The sequence below is a fragment of the Eremomyces bilateralis genome (genome assembly GCF_010015585.1).
Source record: "Eremomyces bilateralis CBS 781.70 unplaced genomic scaffold P152scaffold_19, whole genome shotgun sequence".
In the NCBI taxonomy this organism is placed as follows: domain Eukaryota; kingdom Fungi; phylum Ascomycota; class Dothideomycetes; order Eremomycetales; family Eremomycetaceae; genus Eremomyces; species Eremomyces bilateralis.
In genome coordinates, this window is record NW_022985085.1 from 64,371 (window position 1) to 77,911 (window position 13,541).

At 50.7% G+C, this 13,541-nt stretch overlaps 3 protein-coding genes across 3 annotated transcripts; 2 read left to right on the forward strand and 1 right to left on the reverse strand.

The window, feature by feature from the left end:
• Positions 1-188: 188 nt before the first annotated feature.
• P152DRAFT_101638 (uncharacterized protein) lies at positions 189-2,354 on the reverse strand. The gene is made up of 5 exons (XM_033673559.1): positions 2,186-2,354; positions 2,036-2,124; positions 1,425-1,990; positions 1,240-1,377; positions 189-1,188 (listed from the first exon to the last, which is right to left on the reverse strand). The coding sequence occupies exons 1-5, from the start codon at positions 2,282-2,284 to the stop codon at positions 410-412; spliced, it is 1,671 nt and encodes a 556-aa protein (XP_033531809.1). The 5' UTR covers positions 2,285-2,354; the 3' UTR covers positions 189-409.
• A 166-nt stretch (positions 2,355-2,520) lies between these two features.
• P152DRAFT_508812 (DNA replication complex GINS protein PSF2) lies at positions 2,521-3,681 on the forward strand (the record flags this gene model as incomplete). The annotated part of the gene is made up of 3 exons (XM_033682601.1): positions 2,521-2,634; positions 2,754-3,250; positions 3,312-3,681. 3 exons carry the CDS (start codon positions 2,521-2,523, stop codon positions 3,421-3,423), a joined length of 723 nt encoding a protein of 240 aa, XP_033531810.1. The 3' UTR covers positions 3,424-3,681.
• Positions 3,682-9,233: 5,552 nt separating this feature from the next.
• Positions 9,234-12,912, forward strand: P152DRAFT_475754 (ras GEF; the record flags this gene model as incomplete). The annotated part of the gene is made up of 2 exons (XM_033681438.1): positions 9,234-9,716; positions 9,775-12,912. 2 exons carry the CDS (start codon positions 9,234-9,236, stop codon positions 12,910-12,912), a joined length of 3,621 nt encoding a protein of 1,206 aa, XP_033531811.1.
• Between the last annotated feature and the right edge of the window lie 629 nt (positions 12,913-13,541).

A 13,541-nucleotide genomic window follows, 5' to 3' on the forward strand; every position in this document is an offset into this window, starting at 1 on the left:
AACGCCATACAATAATTGCAGTAATCATGAAAAGGTCGGGTTACCATAGCCAGCTGTCTAAATTGGGCCAGAGGATTGATTGAGGAATTTAAAATAGTGAGAGGCTGTGGCCGTTCCATGCGGGATGATTTTGGTGCAATATATTCCAAACATTGCCCTTTCTAAAACCCTTGCAAAATTCGCATCCTGCAAAGACAAAACCAATATTCTAGAACGTCGGAAGACTCCATAGGTCGTGGGAGCCGGCCTGTGCAGTGTTTCGTTCGTGATGAATCATTGGCTCGTTGTTGCCTTGGTCGACAGGACAGAGATGCAGCTGGCACTTCACTCCCTGATTCATATAGGGATGACAATGAATTCAAGGATGGCTGTTCCTGCAGACGTACCCCGTAACGGAGTTGGTCTAATTTTACCACATGAACCTTTGCAGATTCCCTGGCTCCTGCGGCCAGATGAAGCCCTTATAGAGAAACAAGTAGCCTGTCACAGAATTGACGACTGCAAACCAGAGGGTCTCCAGGATCAGGACGATTCGCTGATCCATGATAGCTGCTTCGACCTTGCGGAGAAAAGATTGCTCCGCCACTGCACTCGTTGCCGCTGCTCTTGAGGACTTGGCCGCAATTCCACCAATAGAGGGCAGATGGTATCTCCATAGCACCCAAGGAATAATGAAATATCGAGGCTCCACCAAGGGGACCGTTACCAAACAAAGCGTGCATGCAATGAGCCAAGCCAGGACGAAGCTCACGGTGCAAGGAGGCGAGGAATTGTCCTTGGTACGCCGAACTCGGACCGTCTTTTCCGACAAGTGTTTCGGATCCAGCGGCGCGTCGATTATTTCAGAGGAGCGGTTGCCCAGGGCTCGTAAAGCAAGCCAGCCGCAAAAGACGTAAATAGGCGTCACAATATACTTGATGGCAACGTGCCGCCGAAGGATCCGAAACACATAGAAGACATAATGGCGATTGTCCGCCAATATGAAAGGGTGAATAACCGTGTTGTAATGGACGGCAACGAGAGCTAAGTTCAAAACTAGTGACATAGCCCAGATGTTTGGAAAGGACTTCCTTGTAAGGCTAGTATAGAGCGCAGGGATGCATATTGGCCATGAGAAGAACACGATATAAGGCCAAATATAAAGCATCTGGGGAAAGTGAAGGGTAATAACATGGTTCGTCTTGTCCCCTGTAAAGATCTTAGTACAATTATTTTCTTAACGCGGATAGCACGACGTACCGAGAACGACACCGCCATTTAGATAGACAGATGTGCAGAAGATCAAAAGCAAAGCCACGTAAGGGATGACAGCGGACAATAAGATGCGGAATCTCCGGATAGCAACAATGCAGACTGAGAGGGTGGCTTTGGGGTAGTCTAGACACATTCAGAAACGTCCACCAGGGCCAGCAAGGCGGTCTCACCGACTATCTCAGCAAACTCCACAGGGGGATCATAAACTATCAGCGACTCCCAGCTGCAGCGGATAACATCTCCAACACTTCGGACACAGCGATCCGTCTCTCGGCCGCCATAGTCCTCACTCTTAAGGAATTCAAAAGCTGTGCTGATCGCTGGAAATATTCCAACCCAGATGATGTTCGTTTGTCTGCAAAGCAATGCAAATAATCCCAGTGTAATGAGCAGGGACACACGGAGTAGATTGCCTTGCGGCGTTCCGTCTTTTGAGGTCAATGCTGTCAAGCGAGCATAATGAATCTTCAAGAACAGCAGCACGGCGAGAGTGGATATAATATCAGTGTAGAACAAGCCCGAGAAGAAGAACAGTGGAGGAAATAGAGCGATGTTGAGTGCGGTCTGAGTCGCAACGCCAGTCCTTGAACTCCGAGACCGTATTTTGACTTGCGGTTCGAATCCAGTATGACTTAAAACAATGAACATAAGAACAAGGCAGATAATATTTAGTGCCCTTAGTGTTGGGATAGAGCAGCCTCCAAGAAGATGAGCGTAAGGGAGCGCAGCTAAATACCTGAGGCAGGTTAGCGATGTCCTTGGAAAACTAGTGGTCACGCACAAGCCCGGAGGTGTAGTGATTTTGGGATCCCATTGCTTGAAGTTCCCGTCGCAATACGCTTTAGCCTGACGAACATGGAAGACCTCGTCCTTGAAGCAACATTAGCAGATCCAATCATGAGCATCCGCTCGCAAAGATACCAACACTTACCAAGTATGGCGCGGGAACAATGTCGTTCACATAAGCACACCAGATCGAGCAGGCGCCCACAAGGGCAATGCCAGGCCAGAATGTTGTTGAAGTTATCATGGGATATGCATACCAGTATTATATTGAGATGATTGTCCGAGAATTTTAGGAGCAAATAGACTCGGATGGTTATAGTAGTATTTAATGTTGACGTTGTGGTTCTTTGGTGGCTCACTTGACGTTGATCTCCCGACATACCCCTGTCCCCTCTCACCAACGCGTTGAAGCTTAAACCTTTCGAAAACGCGTGTCATGTAACTTCCCGTTCCTCTTCAAAGCTCGCGCTGAGAGTTAAAATGGCATTACCTCTACCGCCCGGTCTAACGCCGGCAGAAGTCGCATTTCTGTGCGAGATGGAAATGGTGACAATAGTCCCGCGACAGCGACTGGACGGACTAGAGTTACTCGGAGTGAGTGGACCCTATCACTAGAGGTGCACAAGGTGGGAGGGTTCCCGTATGTCTCCTCTACCAGTTACCGTCAATTGCTTCAACTTCTATGCGTTCGGTCCGGCTAAATCTCAATGTAGGGATCGATCCCGCCGCTACAACCGCCCCGTCGAACGGACATCCCACTGTGGCTTGCATTGCTTCTGAAGCGGCAGAACCGCGCCAATATCGTCCCTCCACCATGGCTACTCCCGGCCTCCCTCGCGAACATCCTCGACGTCGAGACTGAGATGACGGAAGCCTTCTCAAGTCCTCCCCCGTTACCTCCATCCGCGAAAGGTTCCGAGCCGATCAGCCCGCCCTTTCAACCCTCATGTACGGCCGATGCTTCCGCACATGCCCTGCCATATCACTGGCTAGAAGTCGGAGAAGTACTACTCGATGCTGCTTCGGATGACTTTGAAGAACCGGATTTGGTGAGGCGACTCATCAGAGACATCCGGGAAGTGCGGTTGTCTAAGCTACGGGCAGGCGTGGAAGTGCTGGACGCTGGTGGCGGAGTACAGATGAATGGTGTCGGTGGATTGGAGGTGGCAGAGGGAAGAGCCTTCATAGGCGGAGTTATAGACAACTTACGGTAAGTGGAATGATTCTTGGACCTGCTACATCTCACCATCTGGGTTACTAATCGACAATAGGAAGCTGGGAGCTTCCAAGGAACAGACTCGGAAGGAAAGAGAGGCGGAAGAAGAAAGAAACGGATATTCTGGTGCTGGCGCCGACGATTATGATGACGACATGGAGCTGTAGATGCTGTACATCCAAGGCCAACTATGAACTAAGGTCATTCTAGACTTCATGTGGTACAGATCCAAGGTTCGAGAATGAGACTTCCTAAGGGCAAAGGAGACACCTCGATCTTGAACCGATGCTGTGTTTGACGACGGCAATGCTGACGAAACCCCTTTCTCGAGTAGCCGCGGAGCAGCTGAACGGTGTCTCAAATACGGTATTCAGAAATTAGATATGAGAGAATCACCACTCGAAAGGTCAATTGTGCATCTTAATGACTCTGATATAGCGTACAGACCACACTGACTTGGTATGTCTGCCGTCTGGGCATGCCGAATGCTCTTGAGAATCGTCGACTCGAAGCCATTGCATTGCAAAAGTACAGCGATTGCTCTATTCCTGGGTACTCCTTAAAATCTTCAATATTGCATTGCCATTCTGCGTATCGCGTATAAGCGTATCCATGCTCCTTCGCCTTGGCATCACCATCTCTCAACGGGGTGAAGCTTACGTCCCTGAATCATCAGTCCTATCGTTCCAATTTGCCCAATATCGAACGGTAAACCAGCCTTGCCTAAGACGGTTGAACCAGGACCGTTGTGACCTTGCCTGTTGCGGCTGTTGCCAATTCATTGCCATCCATATTCAATAGTGATCGACACTTGCCTCACACATGAATAATAATGCTAGTGATGTTATTCCGCATTTGTTACACAGTGCATGCCGTTAACGCCGTTGCGCTAAACTCCCAGCTGACTCGTCGTATTTACATGGTAGATGCCGCACGACGGTAAGACCATGAGACATGAAAATAATAAGTGCCGCTTCCTTGAATTTACATGACCACTGATCAAGTGAAGCTCTGCTGGGCTGGACTTCGATTCTTGGGGATAGACAGCATCAAGGAAGTACTTGACATTTAGCGCGTGGAAACTTTCAACGGATCATATGATATTGTATCCATCGTCGACCACGAGAGCCGTTGACGTGGAACCGGAGATGAATTTGCCTTTGTTTGGCTAGTGTCCGCTCTTCAATTTACCGATAGAAATATAACGCAACCTAGGATCGTCAATAGTAGGGATAAGAGATGGGTGTTCGATACAAGTTACAAACGCAGCGAAGATAGATTGAGAGGGAGCCCGGGAGAGTGGGAAACGATTCATTCAACAAAGGACCTCAACTATGAGGCAATAAAAATGCATTTGGTAATCGGAACAAGGAAAAGTATTGGAGATGGGCTGAGGCTTGAAGGGAAGAGATTTTGCTGGCATATTCAAACAACTACCAGTATGATGCCGAAGACTTCGCTTTCCGACCCGCTATGGAGAAGCATTGCGAGATTACGACGGGTACTAGACATACGAATGAGCCCTGATATGTTGCCGTGATCCAGTTCCAATTTCAGACCGAATTTCGAGATCCGCTGGAGGATGGATATTTAACCGTATCTTCTCCATCCTAAGGACATCTTCCGGGTTGAATATTAATGTTGATAGATTGATGTCACGCGATGGTCTTCCCAGCGGACATGGGATAGACCCAGGACCCTTTCACGATTCGTGAATCGTGGAGCTATGGAGGCTCTTCGGTGCATACTAATGCAAGGTCCACCGTCCAACTGCCACCGTCGGTCCACGGGCCATCGAGCCATTTTGCGGCAAGGTTCATAGTTCATAAATCATGCACTGTTTATGAAGATCGTCATACTGCACCGATAGTGGAATATTTGACTACCTAACAGATGCACGCAGCATGACAGCATGATTCGGTAATGATCGTCCCTATTGTAGACATTAAGGTGCGCAACCTTGAGGTTGGAACCTGCTTGTTGGAAACTTGGAACTGATCCTTACTTTCACGCATTGCGTCAACATTCAAAAAAGATGATAATATGTGGAATAATGTGGCCCTCTCAGGATCCTGAAAATACGCAATGATGGAGAACTGCAGAACGAGAGCGAGATGCTGAGATCTGAAAGTGACTGGAGTTTGCATTGGGACTCGGATGGACCTTCCAGTGGCACATGCTGACGTGCATTGCGAGACAAAGAAGTATAACCATTCCTGTGGGAATTGGGACGATGGGATCCCACGGGCTGTTTATCGGTTTATCATGAACGAGGCCCAATTCCCTCTCCCACTCAGTGGGATTGAAGATAAAATGCCACCAAGTTTAAAGTTGGTAGAACGCTTGCCGATCGAGGAGGCTGTCGAAGGCTCGACCGCCTTAATATTCGATTAGCCGTTTCCCAGTTCCCCTCTTCCTATCTGTTATCTTGTGGTGTGAATACCACCTTTCATGATGATACGGGGAAATATTTCCATGTATTGTTCGACAGCGGTGTTCAGTAATACCAAGCTCTTACGAATATCGAGCGAGGGCTCATAATGCGGCCTAAGCCGCATTCCATCTGAGAGAACGAAAACGATGAGAACGGCCAGGCTTGAGACTGCAAACCCGTGCTCCACTAGTCAATGCCGATTCCGAACCGGGGAATTTTAGCGTTCGATACGAGTCTGAATATCTCACTAACCTAAGCTAGGTTGGGACGCTCTCGGCTTCAAGGTCTAACCTCTACCCACTACCCAGTAGTCAATACCCAGTACTGCGGACCGCCGCCACAGAGTAACCAAAGCGCGGGATGAGGCGAGGTTAGGCGTGTTTCAACAATTTCTGGTTCAATACGAGAGGGCGGGATTCCATGATGTTTGTTAGTGGAGGCGCGGATAGCCTCTGTTGGACTCTTCAGGTGAGGTACCCCCAAAGTTCGGAAATAGGTACGGAATAAGCTCAATGGTTTGAGGGCTTCTCAGCCATTTTAGTTCGGGTGGACGATCGTCTCTGTGACCCTCCGAGATAGAAAGAGTGAATGTTTTCTCGATGCAGATTAGTACTCTCATTCTCCTTGTCGGTACATGGAACTAATCGCGCTGGCGGGTAAGGTAGGAGGGTTATTGAGTGATAGATCGCCTCCCGAGATACTCCGCAGTTACTCAGTCATGGACAATGAGTACCTGTAAGAATATCAATTAGCAAGGCCCTTAATCCTCAGGCGATGGAGCACCAGCAAGGTTCGGGATACGGGATTTCTAATAAAGGTCGCGATATCAGTGTTTCTTGCCTCAATAATAGTATTGTCCTAACCCCAGGCCCCATCATATGTGCTTGGCAAGTGGCAATATTCAATTCCGGCCTCCATGGTTAAGCCCCATAATTATCTCTCCTTCGACTTTCGAGAGTGGTTCTTGGGACGTGGGAACAGCCTAGCACGACTCAGACCCCAGTACTCACAACAGACCAACAGACGGACGCTATGGAGCCCCTGAGGAAGTCGAGTTGGCCTTGCGCGGCTTGCAGGGAGAGAGTCTGGCGTGTGTCTGGCGTGCGAAGGCTGCATGAGGCTGGATCGGAAAAGTTTAGAGCTGCCGCGTTCTGGGATCGAGCACTAGCCACGGAAAAGCCTCATCAACGCCTCCAATGACGGGTTCTTCGATTTCGCTCGCCAGATTCCACGGAATCCCGAATCACAATTTAGAGCACATTTTTCGGGAGTGATAATGGATGCGACGACTGCAGATGGCGACCTCGCTTACTGCTCTTCCTGGGTTGTTCCTCCCACTATCACGGGAAGGATCCCCCGATCTTTCTCGGGCTGAACTCGCTGCTGGTAGCCTGGTGGGAGGACGGGAGCACTGAGCAGACTGCCGGACGGAACCTGAACAAAAACGAAGGATACTACTAGTTAGTTAAGCCTCTTAATTACTAGTAGTGAAATAGCTGTTCCTCTAATTCTCGTTCCCGTTGACCCTGTAAGACGGAATTATCCCCTGTTCTCGTTATGATTGGTGGGGACTCCCATTTTCCCGCTCGCTCCTGTGCCCCTTTCTTCAGCCGTTCGGATTGTTCCCTCGCTTCCTTCGCATTCTTTCCACGAGACACAACGGTGGTCAAATTCCTTTGGGTCACTAGTGTAGACATGATCCCTCGATTGATTCGATCAAGTTTTCAGTGAGAGAAGAGGGCTTCATTTGGGGCCATGTCTGAGTGATCACTCGTCAGCGGCTACAGAATGTCATTGTGGGTGACTCGCAATCCACCATCGCACTGTATGCAAGGCCAGATCACAATCGGACGCCGATCGTTGGTTGATTTATGGGAAATGTCTCTTCGCAAGCCTGCAATCACAAGCAAGCGACGATCCCTTCCCCCCATTTTCAACCAGTCACAATGCTGTGCCATGTGGGGGACACCAAATTGGGGCGTGATGGCACGGCGGAACTGAACAACCTTTTCCACACCCCAAACGGCGAGCACACACAGGCAAGGGCTGCTCGTGCTCAGTGCGTCGTTCCAAAAGGTGGTCCGATTGCAGCGCCGTATCAAAGTGGCTTTCTCGTCTCCCTGTTCCCCGACCATCGACATGGTCCACCCTTGATCCCAGCAATGAGACTCTTTTCGCCTTCGAGTCCCCAAGAGTCCGGCCATGGTGGTTTCCGTGTGGACGAAGTAAGGATAGCTAATACGGAGTAGACCCTACTGAATTGAGTTGGTTGAAGGATAGTGGTAATACGCCGCAAGAGTCTAGGAGTCTGTGCCAGTGGTTTAAACCGTCCAGACTCCAGAACCCGCTCCTCCCGTGTCTCCTTCAGATATCTGTTCAAGTATTGCGGGCTGTGTCCAGTGTCACCTTTGCCACGCGTTTTGTGACTCTTTCCATTTACCATTCCATTCTTTCTGGGAAGAATAAACGGGCACCTAGACCTGCATCGAATTGTACCACTGCGTGGTAGTCACTCGTTCCTTTCCGACTCTCTCCCTCCGCGAGCATAGCGATATCGAAACTCAGTTCCACCAGTGTCAAGATCCTCGCCAAATCTCAAACAACACCTATTCCTCGCTGCCGGTTCAAGCACCAAACCAGACATCTTGCCACGCGAGATCTGCTCTCTTTTCTAACGGTTACCGGAGAACCTGCCTTCAGTGCATTATACTGCATTCTTCGTTCACACGACTGAGGTAAGTCCAGTGATCTGCTTGAGTTTCAGGAAAGATTCAGAGTTGAATCCTAGACCGGGACAAGATTGACCCGGTTGCAGTTTGCTCGATATAGACTTCCGAAACGAGACTGGTCCCTTGACGGACAGCCGCATTGAAATCACCACACTCCGAGGACCGCAACATCGAGCATCGAGATCGGGGATGCAATAGTGTCAACTCCAAGCGTGCGATTGAATGTGCTGAAAAAAGAAGTGCTGGTGATTCGCACTGGGGAATGTTCCTTGCTTCAAGTCCTGTTTGCCTTAATTCGCATTCTTGAAGCGTGCATCCCTCCCTGCTAAGGAAGCCACATTCCTCAGCAAATTCTAGAAGTGCGGGATGCCACGGGAAGATTGCTCGGAATAATCACAGACTTGCGCCTACAGCCGTCATAATACCAGTAATTCCTATTCGACTTGGACATTTCCCACGAATTCGTGGACCATTGTGAGGCTGAAACGCTGGGTATCTTCGACCAACAGAGCACGATTGTCTCGACGGACAGAATTCGACAACGATATCGAAACGAATGCGCGAAATACAATTTCAATCGAACCCCAGATGAAGGCATAGCGAAGACTTACTGGTCATGGGCTTGACAGCTGAGAATGATGTGCCAATGGCGGCACAGGACGAACCATTTTACACAACCTGGACTGGGTTCGGAGACTCAATTGCGCTCCCACAAATTGCTCACGATGGAACGACAGAATCGAGCGCCCTAGTGGCGCCTCTCCAGCTCGCAAAGCAGTTGGTGGACATTCCGCTTCAAGAACAGACAGTCATCATGTCGGCGGCATCATCGATCAAACTGTCCCGGTCGCCATCTATAAGATCGAACGCACAGATATCACCTCCACCCACCCCAAAACGATCACGAGAATTATTACCCACGCCTCCGCTGCAACCTGAAAAAGAGCCGACTTTCCACAACTATCTCCGTGCTTTTCACCATTTCCATCCCAGCTCCACGGTCACCTCAGCTGGAGACGAGTCATCGATAACTGTACCCATTAACCTTGGAGACGTAATCCTCGTTCACTCGGTACATCCGAACGGGTGGGCGGACGGGACGCTACTAGCCTCGGGGTCAAGAGGATGGCTACCAACGAACTACTGCGAACCATATGACCATCCGTCCATACGGGCATTGTTGAATGCATTGACGCAGCTGTGGGACTTGGTCAGGAGCGCGGAAGAGGAGAACGTCATCTCCCTTTCCCGTCCAGACTATGTGCGGGCTATGATTGCCGGAGTGCGGATATTTTTGGTGAGTGGAAGTCGAGAAGTGGTTGACCCGGCTGAAGGACTAATTCAATCTCATCTAGGACAAGTCAAATTGTTTAAATCGAGAATCGCCGCTTATTCAGAGCGACGTTGCTTTACGAAGGCTTCGGAAAGGGCTGCTCGGCGATCTGTCCAGTTTTGTGAAAATCTCCAAGAAATTGCAAACGGTCCTGCAAAGGGAGTGCACCAACGCAGAGGCTTCCGAGGTCCTAGACCAACTGGTCTTGAAAGGTTCCAAAGTCGTTATTCGTGCCGTTCGCTTTCTTGATGTCCGGAGTCAAGATGTGCCAATTTTACAGCCCGAATTCGACTTCGGGGATCTAGATCTACATCAAGATGGCGCTCGATTACCCACCCCTCCGATCGATAGCGAAACTCATTTGGATCGGGTGGAGGAGCCAAACGGGGACACACCCGGCGCCCTTCCGCAACCGTACGATGGAATTGCTGTTGTGCAACAACCCCTTGATCCGGCCGCGCATCCTGCAGGTATCGACCAACAAGTTCTCTGTTCCTCAGCTGCTTCACAATCTCCCTCTGATGCATCTTTCCGCCCCAATAATCGTCCGACTTCAATATCCCGCCCCCTCTCACAAGTTTTCTCCGCAAAACGCTCGTCGGTCGCCCACCGCCTCTCCTACATCAGCAGAACCAGCACCATCCGCCGCCAGAATCTCGCATCTGAGCGATTGGGTGCAGCACATGATTTGTTCCTTGGATTTATTGGATCGTTTATCGGACTTCACCTTCAATCTCGCTCATCGACAGAACTCCTGTCCATTACCGAGCAATCAGTGAAGGCTTGCCGTCAACTGCTGCTCGTCGTCGAAGAGGTATGGGAGCGCGATGGACGAAGGTCTCCGAGCCTGGGACTGGCACGGGAATTTATGCATATGAAACTCATCGAGCTAGTACAAGCGACCAAAGACATGTTTGCGCAGACGACCAGTGGCGAAGAAGTGTTCATGCCGGACCAAGGCAAGCAGTTGGTGACGGCGGCGACGAGCTGCGTTCGTGCAGCAGGCGATTGCGTCGCGAAGACGAGGGCTGTCATCGAACGGATCGGTGATTTTGAGTTCGAGCGACCCGGTGAAGGACTGTCCGATGCAATTTTCGGCGCATTATCTCCAGATACGACTGCTGGGGTGCAGCAATGCGCCGTGGCGGAAGCACCTCCACTGCTGGAAAAACCTCTACCAATGCCTCCTCAACCAAAATCTCGACCTCCACCACCACCGCCAATTCAAGGTCTAGAATCCAAACCTCTACCCCAGCCTCCAGCAGAGTCTCTCTCACTCGAACCGATCCCCCAACCGTCTCTCGTGGAATCGTCCGAAGCGGTTTCATCACTCGGCTCCCGATCGTCGATCCCTCCATTATCCCAACTACCTACTCCACATTTCTCTCCGTCCGAGTTCTCCCCGGATAGCACATCCGCAAGCCCAGATCTCAGTTCCAGCAAGCTTTTTGCAAAGTCTGCACGCAGTGAGAGCTTGAACACCTCGGGGGGTGAGACCAACAGCACCTACCCCAGCAGCATCCAAGGCGACGCTGCGAGCATCATCTCCCAGACCTCCACACGCGCCACCAGCCCGGATCGTAATGTCCATCAAAACGAGGATGGCCGAATGCTCAGCAGCTTTGGAAGCCTCTCTGAAATCCAATCGGCTGCAAGCGACGATCTCGTCGAAGCTCAAATCCTTGAGACCACATATGCTCATGAGCTGATTTACAGCAAAGATGGCCAAATCGCTGGGGGGTCGCTACCGGCGCTGGTCGAGAAGCTGACTACTCACGACTCCACGCCTGACGCCATGTTCGTCACAACCTTCTATCTCACCTTCCGTCTTTTCACCAATCCGATGGACTTTGTCCACGCTTTGATCGATCGCTTCGATTATATCGGCAATAGCCAGGATATTGGGCTTCCTGTACGCCTTCGCGTGTACAATGTGTTCAAAGGATGGTTGGAGAGCCACTGGCAAAGTGAGACCGACTCGGCAGCGCTTGGTGTCATCATCGCCTTCGCCACTGGCAAGCTGCATTCGGCACTTCCCGCTGCAGGCCGCCGTCTTGGTGGGTTGGCATCCAAGGTGACGGAAGTGCATGCAGGCGCCCTCGTGCCTCGCCACGTATCATCGCTAGGCAAGACGAGTACTTCTGTCACCGTCTTCTCCGCAGTGGACAATCAGATCCCGAACCCCATTACGAGCAAGACGCAGCTCAATGCACTGAGGAATAGCAAGAACGGTGGTCCTCCTTGCAGTATCCTCGACTTCGACCCTATGGAGCTGGCGCGGCAGTTCACTATTATTGAGTCGCGGATCTTCTGCGCCATTGGTCCGGAAGAGCTCCTTGCGTCCGAATGGACTAAAAAGCAGGATTCAAAGGCAGTGAACGTCCGTGCCATGTCAACCCTGTCGACCGATCTTGCCAACCTGGTTGCCGACACCATTCTGCAACCGGAGGAACCGAAGAAGCGCGCCGTCATCCTCAAGCAATGGGTGAAGATCGCGCAGAAGTGCCTCGACCTTAATAACTACGATTCTCTCATGGCGATCATCTGCTCGCTCAACTCCTCCATGGTCCTCCGCCTCAAGAGGACTTGGGATCTCGTCTCACTCAAAACCAAGACTCGCCTCGAGGAGCTCAAAACCATCGTTGACGTTGGCCGCAACTATGCCGTGCTCCGCCAGCGTCTCCAGAACCACGTCGCCCCTTGCATCCCCTTTGTGGGCATCTACCTCACCGACCTGACATTCGTCGACGTTGGCAACCAAACCACCCGCCAACTCCCCAGCGATGGCTCCGGTCGCGCCGAAACCTCCGTTATAAACTTCGACAAGCACATGAAGACGGCCAAAATCATCGGGCAACTGCAGCGCTTCCAGGTGCCGTATCGGCTCGCGGCGGTCCCGGAGATGCAAGACTGGATGGAAACCCAGATCCAGCGGGTGCGGAACAGCGACCAGAGCAACGTCCAGAGTTACTATCGTCGGTCTCTGCTGTTGGAACCAAGGGAGGTCCCGCAGGTCAATCCGCACCCGACCGCGAGTAAGCATTCCGCGACCGGAAGTGTGAGCAGCACCAGCATGAAAGAAAACAAGGACAAGTTTGATCTCTTCGGGTCTCTGCATCTGAACTTGTCGAGCTCCTCCAAGGAGAAGCTGAGCAACTAATACCGTCAACCCTCCTTTATTCGGTAATTTCTTATCCTACATCCCATTTTCTTTTTGCATTTTCCGGATTTGTATCTCTGATGACTCGGGACGAATATGACTTTTCTACTTTACAAGGATACCATTTTCACACAACATTTTGCGACCTTTTATTCTTCACCATATCCTTGACCTTCTCTTTGGGCTTTCCCTTTTCACCGCGCTTCGGGTGGCGCTTTGTATAAATCCCCTATTTCTATCTCGAAAGCAAATGGATGCCTCCGGCATATGGAAGACTGCTTCGGGCGATCGGGGTAAAACCAATACCTGGTTCTCTTAGGCCATGGACTGAGAGTCTGTTGTGTGCCATTTCGTGGGCGTCAAGCTTGGATACAAAAGGTCCCTGGGTAGGGAATGGAGCAAATAGGGAGCACCATGGGCAGCCCCCAACATTATAGCTGGGTGTCTTCATTGTTAGCCACTGCTATGGGGGTAAGAATGGTGACTGTATCATAGACTAAAGAGCGCTCATTCAAATGCAAAATAATTCGCTAATTAAGATTCCCATTTGAGACTATCATTTGGATATGGATATTATTACACCCAAGAACAATAGGGTTGTGCTTAACCGTGTAGCCTCATCGTGATGC